Source organism: Mercenaria mercenaria, chromosome 9, assembly GCF_021730395.1.
Source record: "Mercenaria mercenaria strain notata chromosome 9, MADL_Memer_1, whole genome shotgun sequence".
NCBI classification, from domain to species: Eukaryota; Metazoa; Mollusca; class Bivalvia; order Venerida; family Veneridae; genus Mercenaria; species Mercenaria mercenaria.
Window position 1 is genome coordinate 49,226,276 of NC_069369.1, and position 18,333 is coordinate 49,244,608.

At 34.9% G+C, this 18,333-nt stretch overlaps 1 protein-coding gene across 1 annotated transcript; it reads right to left on the reverse strand.

Moving 5' to 3' along the window:
• Positions 1 to 562: 562 nt before the first annotated feature.
• On the reverse strand, positions 563 to 17,545 carry LOC123547072 (uncharacterized). The gene is made up of 9 exons (XM_045333850.2): positions 17,408 to 17,545; positions 12,541 to 12,681; positions 10,465 to 10,596; positions 9,735 to 9,820; positions 9,001 to 9,227; positions 7,992 to 8,137; positions 4,924 to 5,074; positions 3,849 to 4,063; positions 563 to 1,986 (listed from the first exon to the last, which is right to left on the reverse strand). Exons 1-9 carry the CDS (start codon positions 17,426 to 17,428, stop codon positions 1,798 to 1,800), a joined length of 1,308 nt encoding a protein of 435 aa, XP_045189785.2. The 5' UTR covers positions 17,429 to 17,545; the 3' UTR covers positions 563 to 1,797.
• Positions 17,546 to 18,333: the final 788 nt, after the last annotated feature.

Sequence of the window (18,333 nt, forward strand, 5' to 3'; positions counted from 1 at the left end):
AGTCTTTTTTAGCAATGAAACAAAATAACATAATTTATTCAAATTAATGTCATGGTAAGATGATATATGTAATAAAGTGATAAAGTGTTTTTCAACAAAGAAAAAAAAGAACAGTTAAAAGAATAAAAATATTTAAGTGTTATATCTATCTATTTATAAATATTGAATTTCATGGAATATAGTTTTATTTCTGTTCCCACTTTTTTTCATTTCAAAGCTATTACTCAAGAATTGATTTTATAACGTTTTCAATTTTGACTATATATGCGCTTGAAAACTATTTCACTATTTCCAATAATTATTCCCCAAAAAAAACAACATGATATGTGACTTGTGTAATTGACCTGTATACACACTGTTGGATAACAGAATAGTTTTAACAGTATTCATGTCAGAACAAATAAAAAGTTATACCTTTCTATATGTAAAACATGCCTCAACTATGTAATAAAACGGATTTCAGGATCTAAATGATCAATACCGTGGTCACAATAGACAGTTACACCCTTAAAGGAACAGATATAAATGTGACGTAAGGTTACATAAATAATAAACAACCGAAGTACTTCTATAATTGTTTACAAAACCAGGTAATTCTTTGCACATTAAAGTAAAATGCAACTGTTACTAAAATGCGGACAAACAAGACATTCCATCGGCAATTCCAACATTTTTCAACAATATTGCAAGTCAACCCGTATATTTTAGGTGATTGAGTTTTGTCTACGTTTGAATCGTCCGCATTTCAACAAGTAGAAAGCATTTGTTATTAGACAATCAGATGAAATCTCGCATCGTGTCATTTAATAAAAGCTGTTCCAGTTCATTGACCTTGAACGATTTGGTTGGAATCAAGGAGGTAGGTTGCCTGCATTGTTCCTCTGGAATTCGTTAGGAGCACGTGGACAACCTTATTTCAGTTACTTATGGACAACGACGCAAAGGTACGTGAATAAGTGTTTCCAGATTGTTCATAATAAACAACAATCGCAGATTCGTAGTGTCCATTATTGTAAGGAATACTACTAAAAAATGATAAAATGATACCCATATTGAACCAGTAATTACAAAGACAATGCTAAGTGTACAAAACAACAAAGCAGCTTATTGTATTTTTCTAAAAAAGAAGCAATAAATCATTTTTTTCTGCTTCTAAGAGTTTCTAAGAGTTACACATATGCATCAAACTATGAGATCAGTATATTATATATGGAGAATGAAATTATTTAAACTAGACAAAGTGGTAAGGAAGATAAGAGAACAATAAATAATATATGTGAGTAATTACGAAATTCCACTGATAGAAATAACTACCCGTACACATGTTACAAAAATGTGCACTTGAAACAATTTTACAAACTATGGTATATGTTATGCCATATAGATACACGGAAAATATACAGAAACAAAAAGTACGGCGTTATTAATGCAACATAGACCTTACAAATATACCAGTGTTATAAATTTGTTTCTACCAGCATCTAAAATATAAACTAGCAAGAGTTTCATAAGTCTTCTGTTCCTTTAATATATGACACGAAAATACTGTCTAATATGTATATATGATTAAACTAAACATCGAAAAAAGACGCAGATACTTTTTTTCCAATATACGAATGTATTTTACGTCTGTCTTTATATTGTAAAAATTATGGCTTTAAATAATGCTCTGTAATAATATTTTGCTACAATCTTTTTGCCGTCAAATTATCAAAAAAATCCAAAAGTATCCGGAAAGTATCAATCCTTTTTGTAGGTAAATTGTATTAGTTTTGCAACCAAATTTGTCTCTGAATTTCACATGACCTTTTCCTCCAGCTGTTTTATATCAGCCCTGTGGTGTGCCAGAACTTCTTGTTTTCTTCTGTTACACTCGGTAAAGTCCATCTCGTCAACTGGATTTGACATAAAGGCATATAGCTCTGGAAGTTGACTTTCACTTTTAACGACGTAGCATGTACACATATAGCCAAAAGAGTTCCACACCTGAAAGTTAATTAAAATTTTGCTGTATTACTACTTAAAATGTAATAAGAATATGACATCGAGAGTAGGTAGGTAGGTAGTGTCATTGCCGCATTAATGTCTGAACTCGGCTACCGTATTGTCAAATCGGTATTTCTAGTCCACCTCGTCAAACTAAAGGCAAAGCTAAATTGAAAAAGACGTATTTGGTTTTTATGTTTGCTTTAAATTTCCACCACAAGAACTGAAACTTTATCATTTTGATATCAAATATACATTGCGCATATCTTTAAACGCGGCGTATGCCTGGCCAATATTTTCAAGTAATCATTCTACATTTATTAATGTAACACACAGTTAGAAAATTACGTTTACATGGCGGATATATGATTCTATACGCCTTAAGCCATAATGGAAAAAATTCGTAAAACTCGATTTACTGAATATTAATTACATTTTCTTTTAGTAACTCAATTACATTCTTATGTCATTTTTGGTAAATCTGAGTTTAAAAAACATTTGTTTCAAAAAACATTTACTGATATAATATACGAATTAATGATTCTATCAAAAACTTTTGCAGTTGTATCCATCAAATGTCAAATTATTTTAAAAGGGAGATAAGGCATTTTTGAATAAAATGAACTTAGAATGAACCGCGGGTCGGCTGTAAAAAGTCTCCCCGTACTTGGTTTCAGCGTTGTTATATTTCCTGGTCCTTTGGGATCATTGTCTCCATTCAGCATATTTGTAATAGAGTACCGCTTAAGCCGGTGCTAGGGGCGTGAGAGGTGTTGCACATTTCATTACCTCTCATGAGCAGACTCAATCAAGCCGAGTCTGCTATTATTCTTCTTGGTTGTATTCTTGGCTTCCAAACGATCTTTTTACAGATTTCATTAACTATCACAACAATAATTTTTAAGTGCCGTGTGGCGGCTGTAAAAAGTGTTCCCGTACTTGGATTCAGTGTTGTTATATTTTCTGATCATTTTAGGATCAGTGAGTCTTTTCAACATAATTGTAGTAGAGTTCCGTTTAAACCGGTGCTAGGGGGCATGAGAAATGTTGCAAATTGCATTATCTCTCATAAACAGACTCAATCGAACCGAGTCTGCTATTATTCTTCTTGGTTGCATGCTTGACTTCCGAAGGATATTTTACAGAGTTTATTATGAACATGACTGACAGTTTTTGCTCATAGTTTTTACATTCTGGCTTTTCTGTCTTTTTTGTCTTTTTTTGCGGTGTGTGGGGGTGGTTAAGGGGCTCGAAATACTTTCTACATTAGACTATGAGTATAAGGGGCTCGAAGAACTTTCTACATTAGACTATGAGTATTTGAAGATTTTCACAGTAGTAGCAGAAAGTGTTTACCAGGAGCTTTTAAATTGGCTTACCTTTTATGACTATGCTCATTTTTTTCTTTTCTTTCTTTGACTAGATAATGCTGAATTATGATTCTTTTTTATTATTATTTTTAATTTCTGTCAATGTGGTACAATCTGCAGATTTTTTCTGTCCTTCTGCTCAAGTTCATCTTATCCTAGCTTCATTTTTTCATTTTAGTGTCAGCCCTTAGCGGAATATCGAAATCGCAGAATAAATGGTACAATACCTTTCCAGGAAAGAAAGTCAGATTTCCTTTGCTGATCTTACATAGACATTAACACTTTGGACAGAAGTTATATATTTAATTTTGATGATGTATTTTTGTCGTAAAATTAAATCAGTGACTTAGCCTGTCTAACGCTATGCTCACACAGAATGTTATTTGAATCATGTTCTAAGTTGTAAATATATATATTTAGTTATAATTATATGCCATTGAATACTGCTATTAAGGTTTTGACAAATAATTTAGTAGTGTTTAGACATATTACCTTTTTGACATGTGTCACGGACTCGTCGATATCTTCGGCTAGTTCCGGATCGTGAATAAACTCAATGAAGAGTTTCACACCATCATGGCTTTTTGATAATGCTGATAGTTTTGCTGCAAAATCTTCCCAAAAAAGCAATATTTTTGCAAACAGTGATGCGACTTTTCCGAGCTCTTTGCCAGCCAGTTTAAGACATTCTTCGTTCATTTGATCCGCTAAAATGACAAAATATATATTTTACTGAATTATTTAACATCGTTTTGAGAAAATAAAAAAGGCAAAAATCTTACTTTCTATTATTTGTCATAATTATAGCTATATCGAAAAACATGGCAACCCCTGGCGGTCAATTTGATAGAAAAATCATAATAACTTGTTAGGACTTTGTAGAGGGTCACCGAAGGAACATATAAGTGAAATTATTGCAAAATAGAACTAGTCATATGGTGAAAACTAGCCTTTGTAAAAACTTAAGAAATCCAGTTGACGATTTTTAACCTAGATTTTCCAGTACAAACTTTACATAGATATTTTATAGACAACGTTCTATGAAGATCAAGGAGAAATTGTTGTCTCTTAAGAATAAACAAGAAGATGATTTAACATAGTCACCGTGTTTTAACCCATGTGACCATTTTTAAAAATGGCCGAAGTACAATGTACAATAGACACAGACATTCCGAAAATGATTGTGTCTTGTAAACTAGTTCAAGACCCCAGGTTACCTCGTTTTAAACACGATATAGATTTTATAGAGGCAAACATTCTGACTAAGTTTTAAGAAGATAAAGTAAAACATATGGCCTCTAGAAAGTTAAAAAAAGATTTTTCTACGATTTAATCTGTGTTCTAGCTTTTCATCTCACATACCCCACTTTTGAACATGGCAAATATTACATAGAGACAAAAATTCAGACAAAGACCTATGATAATCAAGCAGAAAATGATGTAGCTTCCACGGGTGTTAATATTTTTTTTCTTTGAATAGTTTAAAGTCTGTATTAAGGTTATAAAGTAAAATTTATATTTCTAACAGCTTTTTAAGAAGGAAATGTTAAAAAAAAATATAGAATACCGCTTTCAAGTGCTAGTTTTTCCATTACAACAAGGCTTTCTACAGCCTCTTCTTTTATCTTTGCTATCCTTCTCTCATTTTCCTCAATTTTCTTTTGTTCCTCTTCTATATCTTGTTTTGTTTTTTCACTTGCATTTAGAGCTTGCTTACTCTGAAATCAATAATTAACGTAATTATCTATAGCAATAACAGGCATTTGATGATATCAATTTTTGTCGAGCCCGCTTACATAAGCGAACACATAGCTGTTCAAATGGCTGGTCGATGTATGTGCGTACGTGCGTGCGTGCGTCCGTCCGTCCAGAATTCTTTGTCCGAACCATAACTTTGACATGAAACGGGGTGTCGTGCGCAAATCCCATTTCCTATATTGAAGGTCAAGGTCACACTTAGAGGTCAAAGGTCAGTTACAATATTGATTTTGTCCAGAGCATTTCTTTTTCATGCATGGGGGGATTTTGATGTAACTTGGCACAATTGTTGTCCATCATGAAAGGGTGTATCATGCGCAAGAACTGTAACTAATTCCCTTTGTTGTTATAATAAATAGCTTATATTGTAACAGTATTATTACCGGTCGTAGGGAAAAACAAGACCACTTTTCTGTTGCACAACATGCATGTTACATCCAATTTTAGGTGTTTTTGACCTATCTCTACTGGTAAAGATTTATGTATGGACTTAAATTTTAAAAATTTACTTCCCTTTGTTCTTACTATATATACCTTATATTTCAACTATTTGCAATCATTTATCATTGGCATAAATGTTTACCTCAATGACACAGAGTGTCATGTGCAGCTTCCAGTCCTTTTGACAGTTAGCGGGCTGACATGTTGCCGAAGGACATTTGGGCGTGGAATCTTAATGCTTTTGAATTGGCATATTTTGCGTTTATGGTTTTAGGTGTAACATCTGAAGACTAATATTGGAACATCAGTGAAAAGAAGCTACCAGTTTAAAGTAAGGCTTTCTAGTTTATTTCTTTACTTTGAATCTGAGTACATGTATCTATTTTGAATTTGTGCAAAGATTTTTCTTACAAGGATGGAATTGCTGTAACATAAAGTATATGATTTTCTATAGTTCTCGTTCCAATCACCTCATTTCTGCAAAAAGAATTCGTCATGTAGGTGTACGTGAAACAACATGGTACGCGAAACAATAGAAAAATATTCTCATTTTGTTAATGGTTTTATTATGGTATAGAATGCCCTGTAACATAGTTTGACCTACTACGTATTAATCAAAAATGCTTTAAATAACCAACAAAAACTGTAAGATATAAAATGATACTAGAATAAATATTGCAAGCAGTTATGAAGAGTTTAGAACCTCTTTGCTTGGTAGATACAGGACAGAGACCAGAATATTTATTAACTTTAACATTTTTGCCTGAAAACTTTGTTTTTCCTTTTCTGCCAGCATCTCCTGTCCCCACCAATGGGCGTCCCCTTACAACAGGATTATCGTTTTTTGACATGAAACTATTCCGATATGCTAACAATGTACTTCTGGTTCTCAAGGGACAAGATGTTCACGTATTCAAAATAATTACTAAAGACCGTAAAGATAGAGATGGGGGCCTCCGTGGCCGAGTGGTTAAGGTCGCTGACTTCAAATCACTTGCCTCTCATCGATGTGGGTTCGAGCCTCACTCGGGGTTTTGAATTCTTCATGTGAGAAAGCCATCCAGCTGGCTTACGGAAGGTCGGTGGTTCTACCCAGGTGCCCGCTCGTGATGAAATAATGTACGGAGGGGCACATAGGGTCTTCCTCCACCATTAAAGCTGGAAAGTCGCCATATGACCTATCATGTATCGGTGCGACGTTAAATCCAACAAAAAAACAAGATAGAGATATTGCACTCGTAATGTTGCATAACTGAAAACTAATCTATCGTAAATAGACTAAAATTTATTCATATTGGGCAGCGATTTGACCTGCGTTTCTTACTTACTTGTGTTTGACACTTTTTAGTATCAACTCTGCAGCCAACTTTCTCATTAGTGTATACACTGAACAAAATTTCCAATTGGTCACTAAGGTTTTTTCCGCGTTTTCGGAAACAGATCAAGCTATAGTATATCTATTTGTGTTAATGTATAAATCATTTTGTTGTTACTGTTTTCTGGGTGAAAAAATTACATTGAAACAAACGGAACACCACACATGACAACCAATTAAATTCAGTCACCCTCCAGTCGCAAATTGTTAAAATTTGATTTGACGTCCATCAGCATCAATCAAACCTTGACAATAAACTCCCAATGGTGTAATGTATAGCTGTAACTATATTTATTTGTTGGACAGCTCTACCCAATGCACGAATGAGGCAAAGCATCTAGGTGACGTTTGAGGAGGTCCAACACGAGCCTTGTATATTTCAGGTCATCACCGTTTGCTGGACATGGAATAACTCTAACCGGAGTGCACTGCGGCATTTCTTGAATTTTTTTCTGGCCACTGTCCTGTGCTAGCGACATATCACAATTACCTCTTATATGCGGCAAAAGAACAAGGGTGATAATTGATTCTAATATTGTCTGGCTGTGTTGTCACCGCCAACATGAACTGCAGGTGTTTTCGTGTGTTTTGAGATACCAGCCATTCCGTCGTATGTTTCGGCCTCTAACACATATTTTAGGTTGATGTGTTCCCCTGGCGCCGGAAAATACGTTTGCAGTACCAGTTGACGGTAACCTCAAGTGTGCGACTTATAGACTTGAGAGTGACTGTATTTGATAAGTTGTGTACATGTGTTCTCTTTGTTACATTGTTAAGATTTTTCAGAAAACAATAACAATAAAATTATTTATAAATTCTCATAAATGATTATACTGTAGCTTTATCAGTTTTCGAAGAATACCGAAAAACCCTAAGTGACCAATTAGAAATTTTGTTTAGTGCATGCAATGTCATATTGGCTAATGGCATTTTCAACATCTGAACTGTATAATAACTGAGCTGTTATGGCCAGATGACCACACTATCAGTATCATTACATGGAGAGATTGACATACTTATCCCTGCGTTTTGAAAGACAGAAAACAACTAATTTTCTTTACCGCCTGCTCTTTTCTTGCAGTTGTTGCCGCTCTGGCACCTTCATATATCTCTTTACTAGCTTGAGCGCCACCTAACCATGATCCAAGGGTAGCCATTCCCGTCGTAAATAATTCTTTAAACGAATCTCCTATTCCATACTTTTGAACTAATTATAGAACAATAGATTTTACTGTTATGTGTGCAGTAGAAAGAAAACAAACATAAATCTGTAAATAGATTATTTTGAAGCATAATACCTTAGCAAGAAAATTAACCTTTATCCTGCTATATCTTTTTAAGACGACTGATCTATTTGTCAATTTTTGACATTTCCAATTATTATTTGAAGGGTTTTTCACTGAAAGTTTACAGAATGAACAGCGGACAGTGCAGACCACGATCAGTCTGGTCGCAAAAGCAAAATTACTTGCCGCTAGCAGGCTAAAGGTTAATTCCATATTTGGTACTTGAACTAATAACAGAACTATGTAATTTAATGTTTCCTGGGCAACTTAAACATAGACATATGAGCCGCACTATGAGAAAACCAACATAGTGGCTATGCGACCAGCATGGATCCAGACCAGCCTGCGCATCCGCGCAGTCTGGTCAGGATTCATGCTGTTCGCTAACAGTTTCTCTAATTCCAATAGACTTTGAAAGTAAACAGCATGGATCCTGACCAGATTGCGCGGATGCGCAGGCTGGTCTGGATCTATGCTGGTCACAATGCCACAATGTTGGTTTTCTCATGGCGCGGCTCATGTACAGATCAAACTCACTTATCTCGAAGAAATGTTCAAGTCCCGTCTCAAAAGAAAACGCGCATATTTTAGATAGAACCTAACAAGTTCCAACTTATACTGAACGTATTTATAAGAAGATTCTCCTGAAACATAAAATGCAACTATGAAGAATAAAAGTAAGCTAAGTTTGATTCAGTCTGTTCTTAAGAGGTAATTAAAAGTGTCACGTCTCTCATGTTCTTTTCATTGGCTTAACCAGAACTCAAATTAAATATTCACTTACCGGAATCTGCAATATAGTCTTCCCGTTTTACTTTTAGCTTCTTGATTTCCTCTTCTTTGCTTTTCATCTTTGACTGAAGATCCGTCAAGTCCCTTTTCCCTTTTTCCAAGTTGAGTGCTTTATCTTTCATTTCAGCTTTTATATCACTCCCTCTCAATTTTATATTTCTATTCTTTTCGTCAATATTTGATATTTCATCATTCACTGCAGTCTTGATCTTGTAGTATCTGCAGAAAAAGACATATGTTTTAGAAAGCAGGATGTATATTCATATTTTATCATCTATCTCATGTTATGCGTTTTAAGACCATCATGAGAAAACCAACACTGTGCAGTTACGACCAGCACGGATCCAGCCATCTGGTCAGGATCCATGCTGTTCGCTTTCAAAGCCTATTGCAATTAGAGAACCGTTAGCGAACAGCATGAATCCTGACCAAACTGCACGGATGTTTAGGCTGGTCTGAATCTATGCTGGTTGCAAATGCACTATGATGGTTTTCTCATGGTACGGCTCAAATGGTACTAAGTAGGTTTATTGCAATTGAATTGTATGTATGTATGTATGTATGTATGTATGTATGTATGTCATCATTAAGTGTTTCAATGCAAGAAGAAACCTCATGATAAAAACTGGTTATAAAAATAGACTTGTCAATGGTACTTCGAGTGAAGCAATTTTTGTTACAATTCGTGTAGGCTATCGTCATTAAAACAGAAAATTAAGAACTTACTCATTTACAGTTTCCTTGGTTTTCTTTACCATGTCATCCACGTATGTCAACACTTTATCCAAGCCCTTTTGTACCAGGATAGTCTTCTGTTAAAAATAATCTTCATTCTTGATTATGACTGACAACTGGCAAATGTTCTTAATTTTGAAGTAATCATGCAACTTCTATTACTATATATAATAAATCTAATAGAAGATCCCTTTAAAGCATAGAAAGAAACCAAGCAAAGAAATTGAGTCCCGCCATGAGAAAACCAACATAGTGCATTTGCGATCAGCATGGATCCATACCAAGTTGCACATCCGCGCAGTCTGATCAGGATCCATGCTGTTCGCTTTCAAAGCCTTTTGCAATTAGAGAAACCGTTAGCGAACAGCATGGATCCTGACCAGACTGCGCGGATGCGCAGGCTGGTCTGGATCCATGCTGGTCGGAAACGCACTATGTTGGTTTTCTCATGGCGCGGCTCAATTGCAGTTTCGGTTTGATCGAAAGGTAATGAAATATGCAACACCTCCCACGTCACCCAAGTGCCGGCTCAAGCGAAATAATGTCAAAGAAAAATGGCCTCCATGATAAAAAAGCAAGAACATCAAACAACACATAGACCAAGTACAGAGTGAAAATATGACTTGTAGACACAATGGTTAATTGGTTCGGCGTAATTCGACGTTTGGCATCTTCTTTTATTATCAAACTAATTTTCAGGAGAAATTAAAAATAAACTCACCCTTTTTTTTATTCCCGTCTCAATGAGAGGAAGCATTGTTTTAACAACGTGAACAGCTGTCCCCTGGTATTCTCTGACGAGGCCATGAGTCCTTAAGTGTTGGTTTTGAGCATCATTCGCGGTATTCCGTACCTAAAATAGATATATTTTCAGTCTAGTTTGTCAAAAATTGCGAAGCAGCAACAAAATGTTTGCAACTTCCGCCCTCATATTCGACGAGCCTGGTGTCTGAAAGCACTTCTGAGATGGCAAAATAAGCTAGTTGGGTTTTGATCAAAATATGTGAAAAGTGTTTTCGTGCTGTTAACTATGGAAACCGTACGTTTTGACGTGACGTTGGAAAATTGGCCAATACAACCGCCGCCACACGTTTACGATTTTGTTGTTTCAGATAAATAATATATAAATCGCGGTTTAATACTATCGGCCTCAAAGTACTTTAAACACACGCATGTATTTCATGCCGAAACTTAATTGTATACGTGTTCTGAAAAACGAAATTGAATGATTGTACAAATCAAAAGATAACGTATCCACTGTTGAGTTGTCCACAAAAGGAGTAAGTTATCTACATTTAATCAAATTGAACGTTGAACAATCAAACAAAATCGGGAGCAGTATAATCTTAAGTAGATAGAAAAATGCTTTTGACAGATGTAAACTGTATGATCATTTCTGCATTGAGACGAACTTGTACTTTTTAAACTACATTTTTCACTTTTGCACATAACTTGTTGATAAAGTTACTACAGAGAAGATATGCAACTCTGCAACTCCACTCAAAAGTATCTATTAGAGTTTCCTCCCCTAGATCAATACCCTGTTGAAGGTTGTAAAAACATTTAAGCCTCTAACTTGTTGTGTGTAATTGGATTCCTGGTATCTACTGGTGTCATTTTCGTACTCGTTTCTTTTCCTTTCTGGCAAGATTATAATACAGCTATTAACGATGTTATCTGTAGATCCAAACATTGCAAGTTAGGAAGGGGAAGAAAAATTTTATAATACTATTTCAGAAGAAGCATTTTATTGAAGTATTTCAATGGAAAAATACAATACATATCCGTAGCCCTGACCAATCTATAAACTGGGCCAGTCTATTTTTTAAGTGCAACAACACGGTTGACCCATTTACATATTTTATTCGCTAAGACAGATCAGTGTAACAGACTATCTGTAGTACTCAATCCATGCAGAGTATTTCAGGCATTTAGAACGATATACCTGTAAATTTATCGGATGAAAACATTAGCATATCAATCTGTTCATTAGCTCATGATTATGATTAGACAACTGACATTGCCTGCTTGTTTTTAAGGATCCCTCATTGTTCTTAAAATGAATAATATTCAACTATAAACAGGCTTTGAATCAATGGTACGTAATTTGTTCAATTTTCCAGGATGTACTAGTAATAGCTATCTAATTCCAAATTAACATTTTAGATATAAAATGTACAATCAAAATTTCATTACACATTTTGTGCGTTTTATTTGACCTAGCGGGTTAATACCTGGCTAAAGCAAATAATTGTAATCTAAAATAAAACGAGAAAAACAAGTAGAGCTACGATGGTTGCAGTGTAAGGTAGAGGGCTAGACTGGCATCAGTCGTTAGAGTCATTAAATGTAAAGCACTTGGCCATAGAATAAATCCTCTCTGATACCACTTTCTGCAAAAAGAATCAATATCTCTTTCCTCTAACTCTAACGTGTTGTTGAGATGAGCCAAGAGATAAAATGGTTTTCTGAGAAAATTTCGATGTCAGTATGAAGAAAGAATAAACTTTAATACAGATTTCTTGATCTCAACAGACCTTGTAAGTCTAGGTAGAGGGCTAGTGAATAAGAAATCAAGTTGCCGAATATACTACATATCCTGCACAATAATGCAGTGGACTGTCGCGAAACCACACCCCGCCAGGTCGATTAAAATGGACTATAATCATTTAATATACGAGATCACATGGAGCGGAACTGGAACAGGTCTGACTTGTTACCCATGAGATATGACTTACGTTGCGAAAATACCTATCCAGCAGTGATATGAATATTTAAAATATACTATGTATTCTACCTGTCTTGCAATATCCGGATCTTCTCGAAGTGCCAAGTAAGCAAGCTCTAGAAAACGTGCAGCTTCCTTTTGTGAAAGTAGCAGCTCGTACAAAAGATTGGACTCGAATAGTTCTTCCGTCGACTCCAAACTCCCTGTCTCCTATAATTGAAGGATGAAGTTCTTGTATATAGACAAAATTGGGATTTTATTTCATTTTCACTTTCAGCTGTTTTCACTCAACTTTCCTATCTTACTCTATTTTATTCTCCGTTAGATTACAAAAGAAGCAGAAACGTCGATATTTTTTTCATACTGATGCCGGAATTTCATATCGGTGCGAATCATCATTTGAGCAGCACCATGAGAAAATCAACATAGTGTGTTTGCGACCAGCATGGATCCAGATCAGCCTGCGCTGGTGGTCGCAAAGCCACTATGTTGGTTTTCTCATGGCACGGCTCATTTAATGCGTGTCTTTGCGTGATTTTTAATTTACCTCAGTATTGTCAATTTTATTCATGTCATTAAACAAATATATAATAGTAATATACGTATAAAATAAAAAGACTATTAGATTTTAAACGAGAAGTATGCATTCGATCTTTAGCGGAATGATAATGCGTTCATAAAGTCAAGCATTATTTCCGCTGCACAACTCGTGCCCTCGGCAAAGCTAATGACCAGTTATTATTCGTCTGCAAGGGTTAAACATAGTTTCCAAGAAAGCAAGTCGATTGTAAATGGTCGGCATACCGAAAGACAGGTCCCAACAAGGGCGCAGTATATTCCCGATATTAAAAATTATAGATAGATATTAAGCAAGCGTTTAACTTCCGTCAAGAGAGTTTGAGATTTCAACCTTCGCCTTCCCCTTCAACGTCTCTTGCGAAGTTAACGTATGAAGTTGAAGTTCGATTAAAATTCCTTGAGATTTCAAACATTAGAATGAACCTTACTTCTTTTAATCCGCCCATTCAATTTATCCGTAATTATGATCGTTTTTTTCGTGCATTTTGATACTAATTGTCCGAAAGGGCAGGAATTTTACAAGAGGTTTTAAAAATGAAAAGAATGAAAATTAAATGAAAAAAAAAACAAACATTTCAATTAATATAATCATCGCATGGATATTAGAGCGATTACCTAAAAAAAAACAAAAAACAAAAACAACAACAACAAAAAAAAAAAAACACGATAAAACAATGTGAACAATGTAAAAACTCGTTAGTGTTGCTCCAAACATTTAGGTTTTATATAAAATTATGTCAGTATAGTCAGTATACAATGCACGATTGTAAATCATACACGAGAGGAAATAAAAATGATTATTACATACCTAAAATTTATTTTCCATTGGGTTTCAATGGACCGCGATCGTGCAATATTTTTCCATATCATGACGTTGAACGCTTTCATATAGTCCCAATCCGTGACTCTAGTTACCTCCCCTGACGGTCCGTCCATTGCGAATCTCGTTTCTTTAGATTTTTGTTGCTATTGTGTATTTGTTTAATTTGTAATTTATGCAACATTTTGTTTACTTTTACACTCTGATAGGGTAGGGGTAGGGTAGGGTCACACCGAGTTTCAAGACTGACGTTCTTTGTAAAATGCAAGAACCAAAGGAGGAATTAACCCACAATGTCTCTCTGCCAGGCTCTGGTTCCATGCATTTAAAAAATGGAGTTATCCCATACGGCTAACAGGAAAAGTCTCTCATCATGATATCATAAATCTGAAATTGTCTGATACTTCAAAAGAATTTTCCGTCTTACTAGTACCATTTTATGTTTATAATTAAAACGCAATTGTCGTATTAAGTGTCCGACAGAAACGGATTGATTTTATTTGGATGTGAAAATAAAATGTTCCACCAAATGATAATCGCGCGTAATTATTTATTTTTTCAAGTAAAATGACTGTCATGCCATGTGCCTCCATCCAGATTTCAGTCTTTGATGCCGAGTATGTGGATAGAGTAGATGTAAAAAGAATGAAGTTTCGACTTTCGTGATATCACATCTTCGGACGTTCAAAACTTCACTTCACACGACAAAAAGGCCCATCTGGTATAATCGATACTGCATGGGGACACAAATATGCCGTAGAAGTTAAAGTTTGAACAAAATCTCAAAGTTTCTCAAAATCAGTTGATAACTTTATACTTCCAGGTTCAATTCAATGTGTTTAGTTAAAATCATTAGCCATACAAAACTTCATTATTCTTATACCTATTGATAGTGTTTCGCATCAAATTTAGTCTAATCATAAATATGGATAATCAAATAACTTAATAAGCAGAAATCCTGAAACTAAGCTTTTTATTTCGCATAGTAATAAAGCGAAGTCTTAGGCTTACGTGATATTACATGAAAAACTTTAGTAGCAACGTGTGATTTAAATAAAATACACGCATATCGGTGACGTTTTACCCAAACTATATATGAGAGACTCAAACTCTCTATTATCTAAACGTAAACGTACGCGCGTGTTTTCATGTGTAGTGTGTTACATCAATTCACTTCAGTGATATCATTGTGTTTATAAATATGGTTTCCTTCACTCAACACAAGTTAATGTAGAATGGAACATTCTTTAATTTATTTAAGAAATTAAAAAACAACAGGGGTCCAATATCGGTCATATGTCATTGACATCATCTATACGATATAACAATGTTATGGTGGTAAGATATTGGCAAGTGATATGTTCATGTACTTTTTTCTTTTCCCGGGCGTATGGAGTGTTTTGCAAGAAGTTCTTTTAACCAATCATTATATATATATATATATATATATATATATATATATAGTGCTAATAAAAGAATTAAAAATAGAAATTATAAACATACATGATACTAAGTTCAAAAGAGTACAATGATTCATGGGTGATAAAACAAATTTGATACTAAGGGTGTCATAGTCATAAAATAGCTTGTAAGAGGAAACGTTTCTGTTACAGAACTGCACATATGATTCAAATATCGTGACAGTGGCTTCAAAAATACGAAAATAAGGGCTATCGTTAAAAACGATGCCTGCTGCCCGAACTTCATATATGTCAGTGGATGTATAGCTAAGAATTTAAGTCTTAGAACGTCTCCAGTCCAGGTACCAATCCAACAAGTCTTGAGATCGAAGGTCAAAGTATCGTCGGGTTTTGAGGTAAAGTTGAAATATCATTTTTTGTTATCTCTCCGAGCATGAAGAAGAAAACCTCTGGACAAAGTTGTCATTCTTTTCTGGTTCTTGTGCATGAAACTCCATCTCATGGTGGTAAACAGTTGTGCCCAGTTAAATCCAAATCCCTCCATGCATAAAGAAGAAATGCTCTGGACAAAGTCGTTCTTGTATCTTACCTTTGGCTTCTAAGTATGACTTTGACCTAAGACCTAGGGACCTAGTTCTTGCGCATGTAATGGTGAACATTTTTGCCAAATTACATCAAAATCCCTGCATGAATGAAGAAGAATGCTCCGGACAAAGTTGTCATTCTTGTATCTAGCCTTTGACCTCTAAGTGTTACCCTGACTTTAAACCAAAGGACCAGGTTCTTGCGCATGACATTCTGTCTCATGATGATGAACACTTGTGCCAAGTTACCTTAAAACCTCTCCATGCATGAAGAAGAAATGCTCCGGACAAAGTTTATGGACGCCGCCCGCCCATGATACGTCCCTGCTTTCAGATTGTCATCAATTATACATGCCACGATACTGTGCAGTCGAGTTACCGGCAAAACAGTTACCCGAAACTCGACTATTTCTATGCACTTACAACTGTACAACCAGTGGCAGATTACTTTTGCATACCGTCTTTTGCCAAATTATAGAAACAAACTACTTTTTTGTAGCACGCTTTATTATAGAAGCGTTCTTAAACATTAGGTCAATATATATTCCTTCACAGATAATGAGTATTTGCGTATATACAATGTATAAACATACGCGCGCCTCGCTTAAATAGTTGGCTATAAATAGTTATACGTGACCTGTTTACATCGCCCACATAAAAACGTTATTTGCATAGGTTTATACTTGAACTACATACCTTCGCTTTCATTCAACGCGACTTTTACCTTAGCTTCAAAATTGCGTATATGTTTAGTAAGGCTTGCCTCAAGTATTTTTCATGCCGTCTCCTACTATATTTTACGTGTGTGAGAAATTCAACTGGCACTGTTACTATCTTTCTAAAGTTCAAATACAAAATTGATATCTAACACTTAAAATAATTCAAAATAATGCCTTAAAATTAGCTAGAAATAAGTTGTTCACTTTAATCAAGGTCAAATATCACAAAAAAAAGCAGACGGACCTATACGTTTTATTTCAGCATATTATAGGCCATACCTTTATTAACGACTGTGAGAAGCTTCATTAAGAGAAAGTGTTATGAAAGTAGTTTCCCATAAACTACCATTGTGAAACATTGCGTAAGGTCGTACTTTTTTTAATCAGTCTAGCAAAAAAATCACACAAGACCCTATCTTTTTTATTTGCTGAATTTTCTTAGTATATTCCGAAGTTTTGAAAAAATCAGGATTTAATCAAATTCTGCAGTGTAGAAAAAATAATACGATCATAACGAGCAAAAATAACTAAATTTGCTTTTGCTTTTGGCCGATTAAAGGGGTGCCCATATGCGTTTTTGTCTTCGTTGTCTTTAACTTGAATTTAGTCTGCGTATTTATTTGTAGACTTTCGTGATGTACACACCCTTGAGGATTCAGTGGAAAAGTTAAAAAAAATAGATCATCCGTTCAATAAATCAGATAGAAAAAAATGTAAATCATTTATTTGTCCTAAAAATAATACTATTATTTTCTTTTAAAGACACAGTTAATGGTTAATTAGTACTTAATAGACAAACTTTTAAGATTTTACCTGGGTTTGTACTTCCGACATTTTGCTTTTTCAAAACTACTTTGTTATAAGTTTATACTCTGTACGCGTAATGTAACTTTTGGTTTCGATACTTCAGTCATTCTCCATAAACAGGTTCGTTTGATATTTTGAAGTTGCGTTAAACGTAAAAATGTGTTATTGACATGCAGAGCAATATCGTAGTTAAATAATACGCTATTGTATACACTTCACAAAATTTCTTTTCTAACAAAGTACAAAACATTTTAGAACACAGTTTTCTATGAAACGTTGCGTAAAAAATATTAAGTTCAAAACGGTCCTTAATTGTGTGCATGCATGAATATACCTACATCTACATCTTTCTACTACTTTATGACAATCGTCACAGAAAATAAGACGGATACGATATAAGCTTAACCGTATATTAGTACAGCAAACCTCACTCTTATTCCCCACCATGTTACAATATTACAGGCCTTTGTAACTAAAATTATACCCGTGCACATGTAAAAATGGTTCCTGATAACAATGAAACGTATTCTAGATTAGGTTATACATAATTTATTTTAGGTCGATCGTGAAGGAAGTTCTACAACTTATATTAATCACTCTCGACATCTCATCCCTGATGGAATCCATCGCCACAAGGGTATGAGACGCCAGTTTCTCTTATAATGCTGAGCGCCAAGAGAGCTACACGTCTTTGGTATGACGCGGCTGGGGGTCGAACCCGCGACCTCCCGCACTAGAAGCAGACGCTCTACCACCAGGCTACCGAGGCGGTTGTGTAACGTATTCTAGTTTCAATATGTCATTAGATGAAGACATACAGTACCTTGAAGTATTGATTATGATTTTAAACTGCGTTAAATATATTGCACATTTAAAATCAGTGCTGATAATCAAAACTTTGAATTTGACATGTATAGAAATGTTAAGAGGAT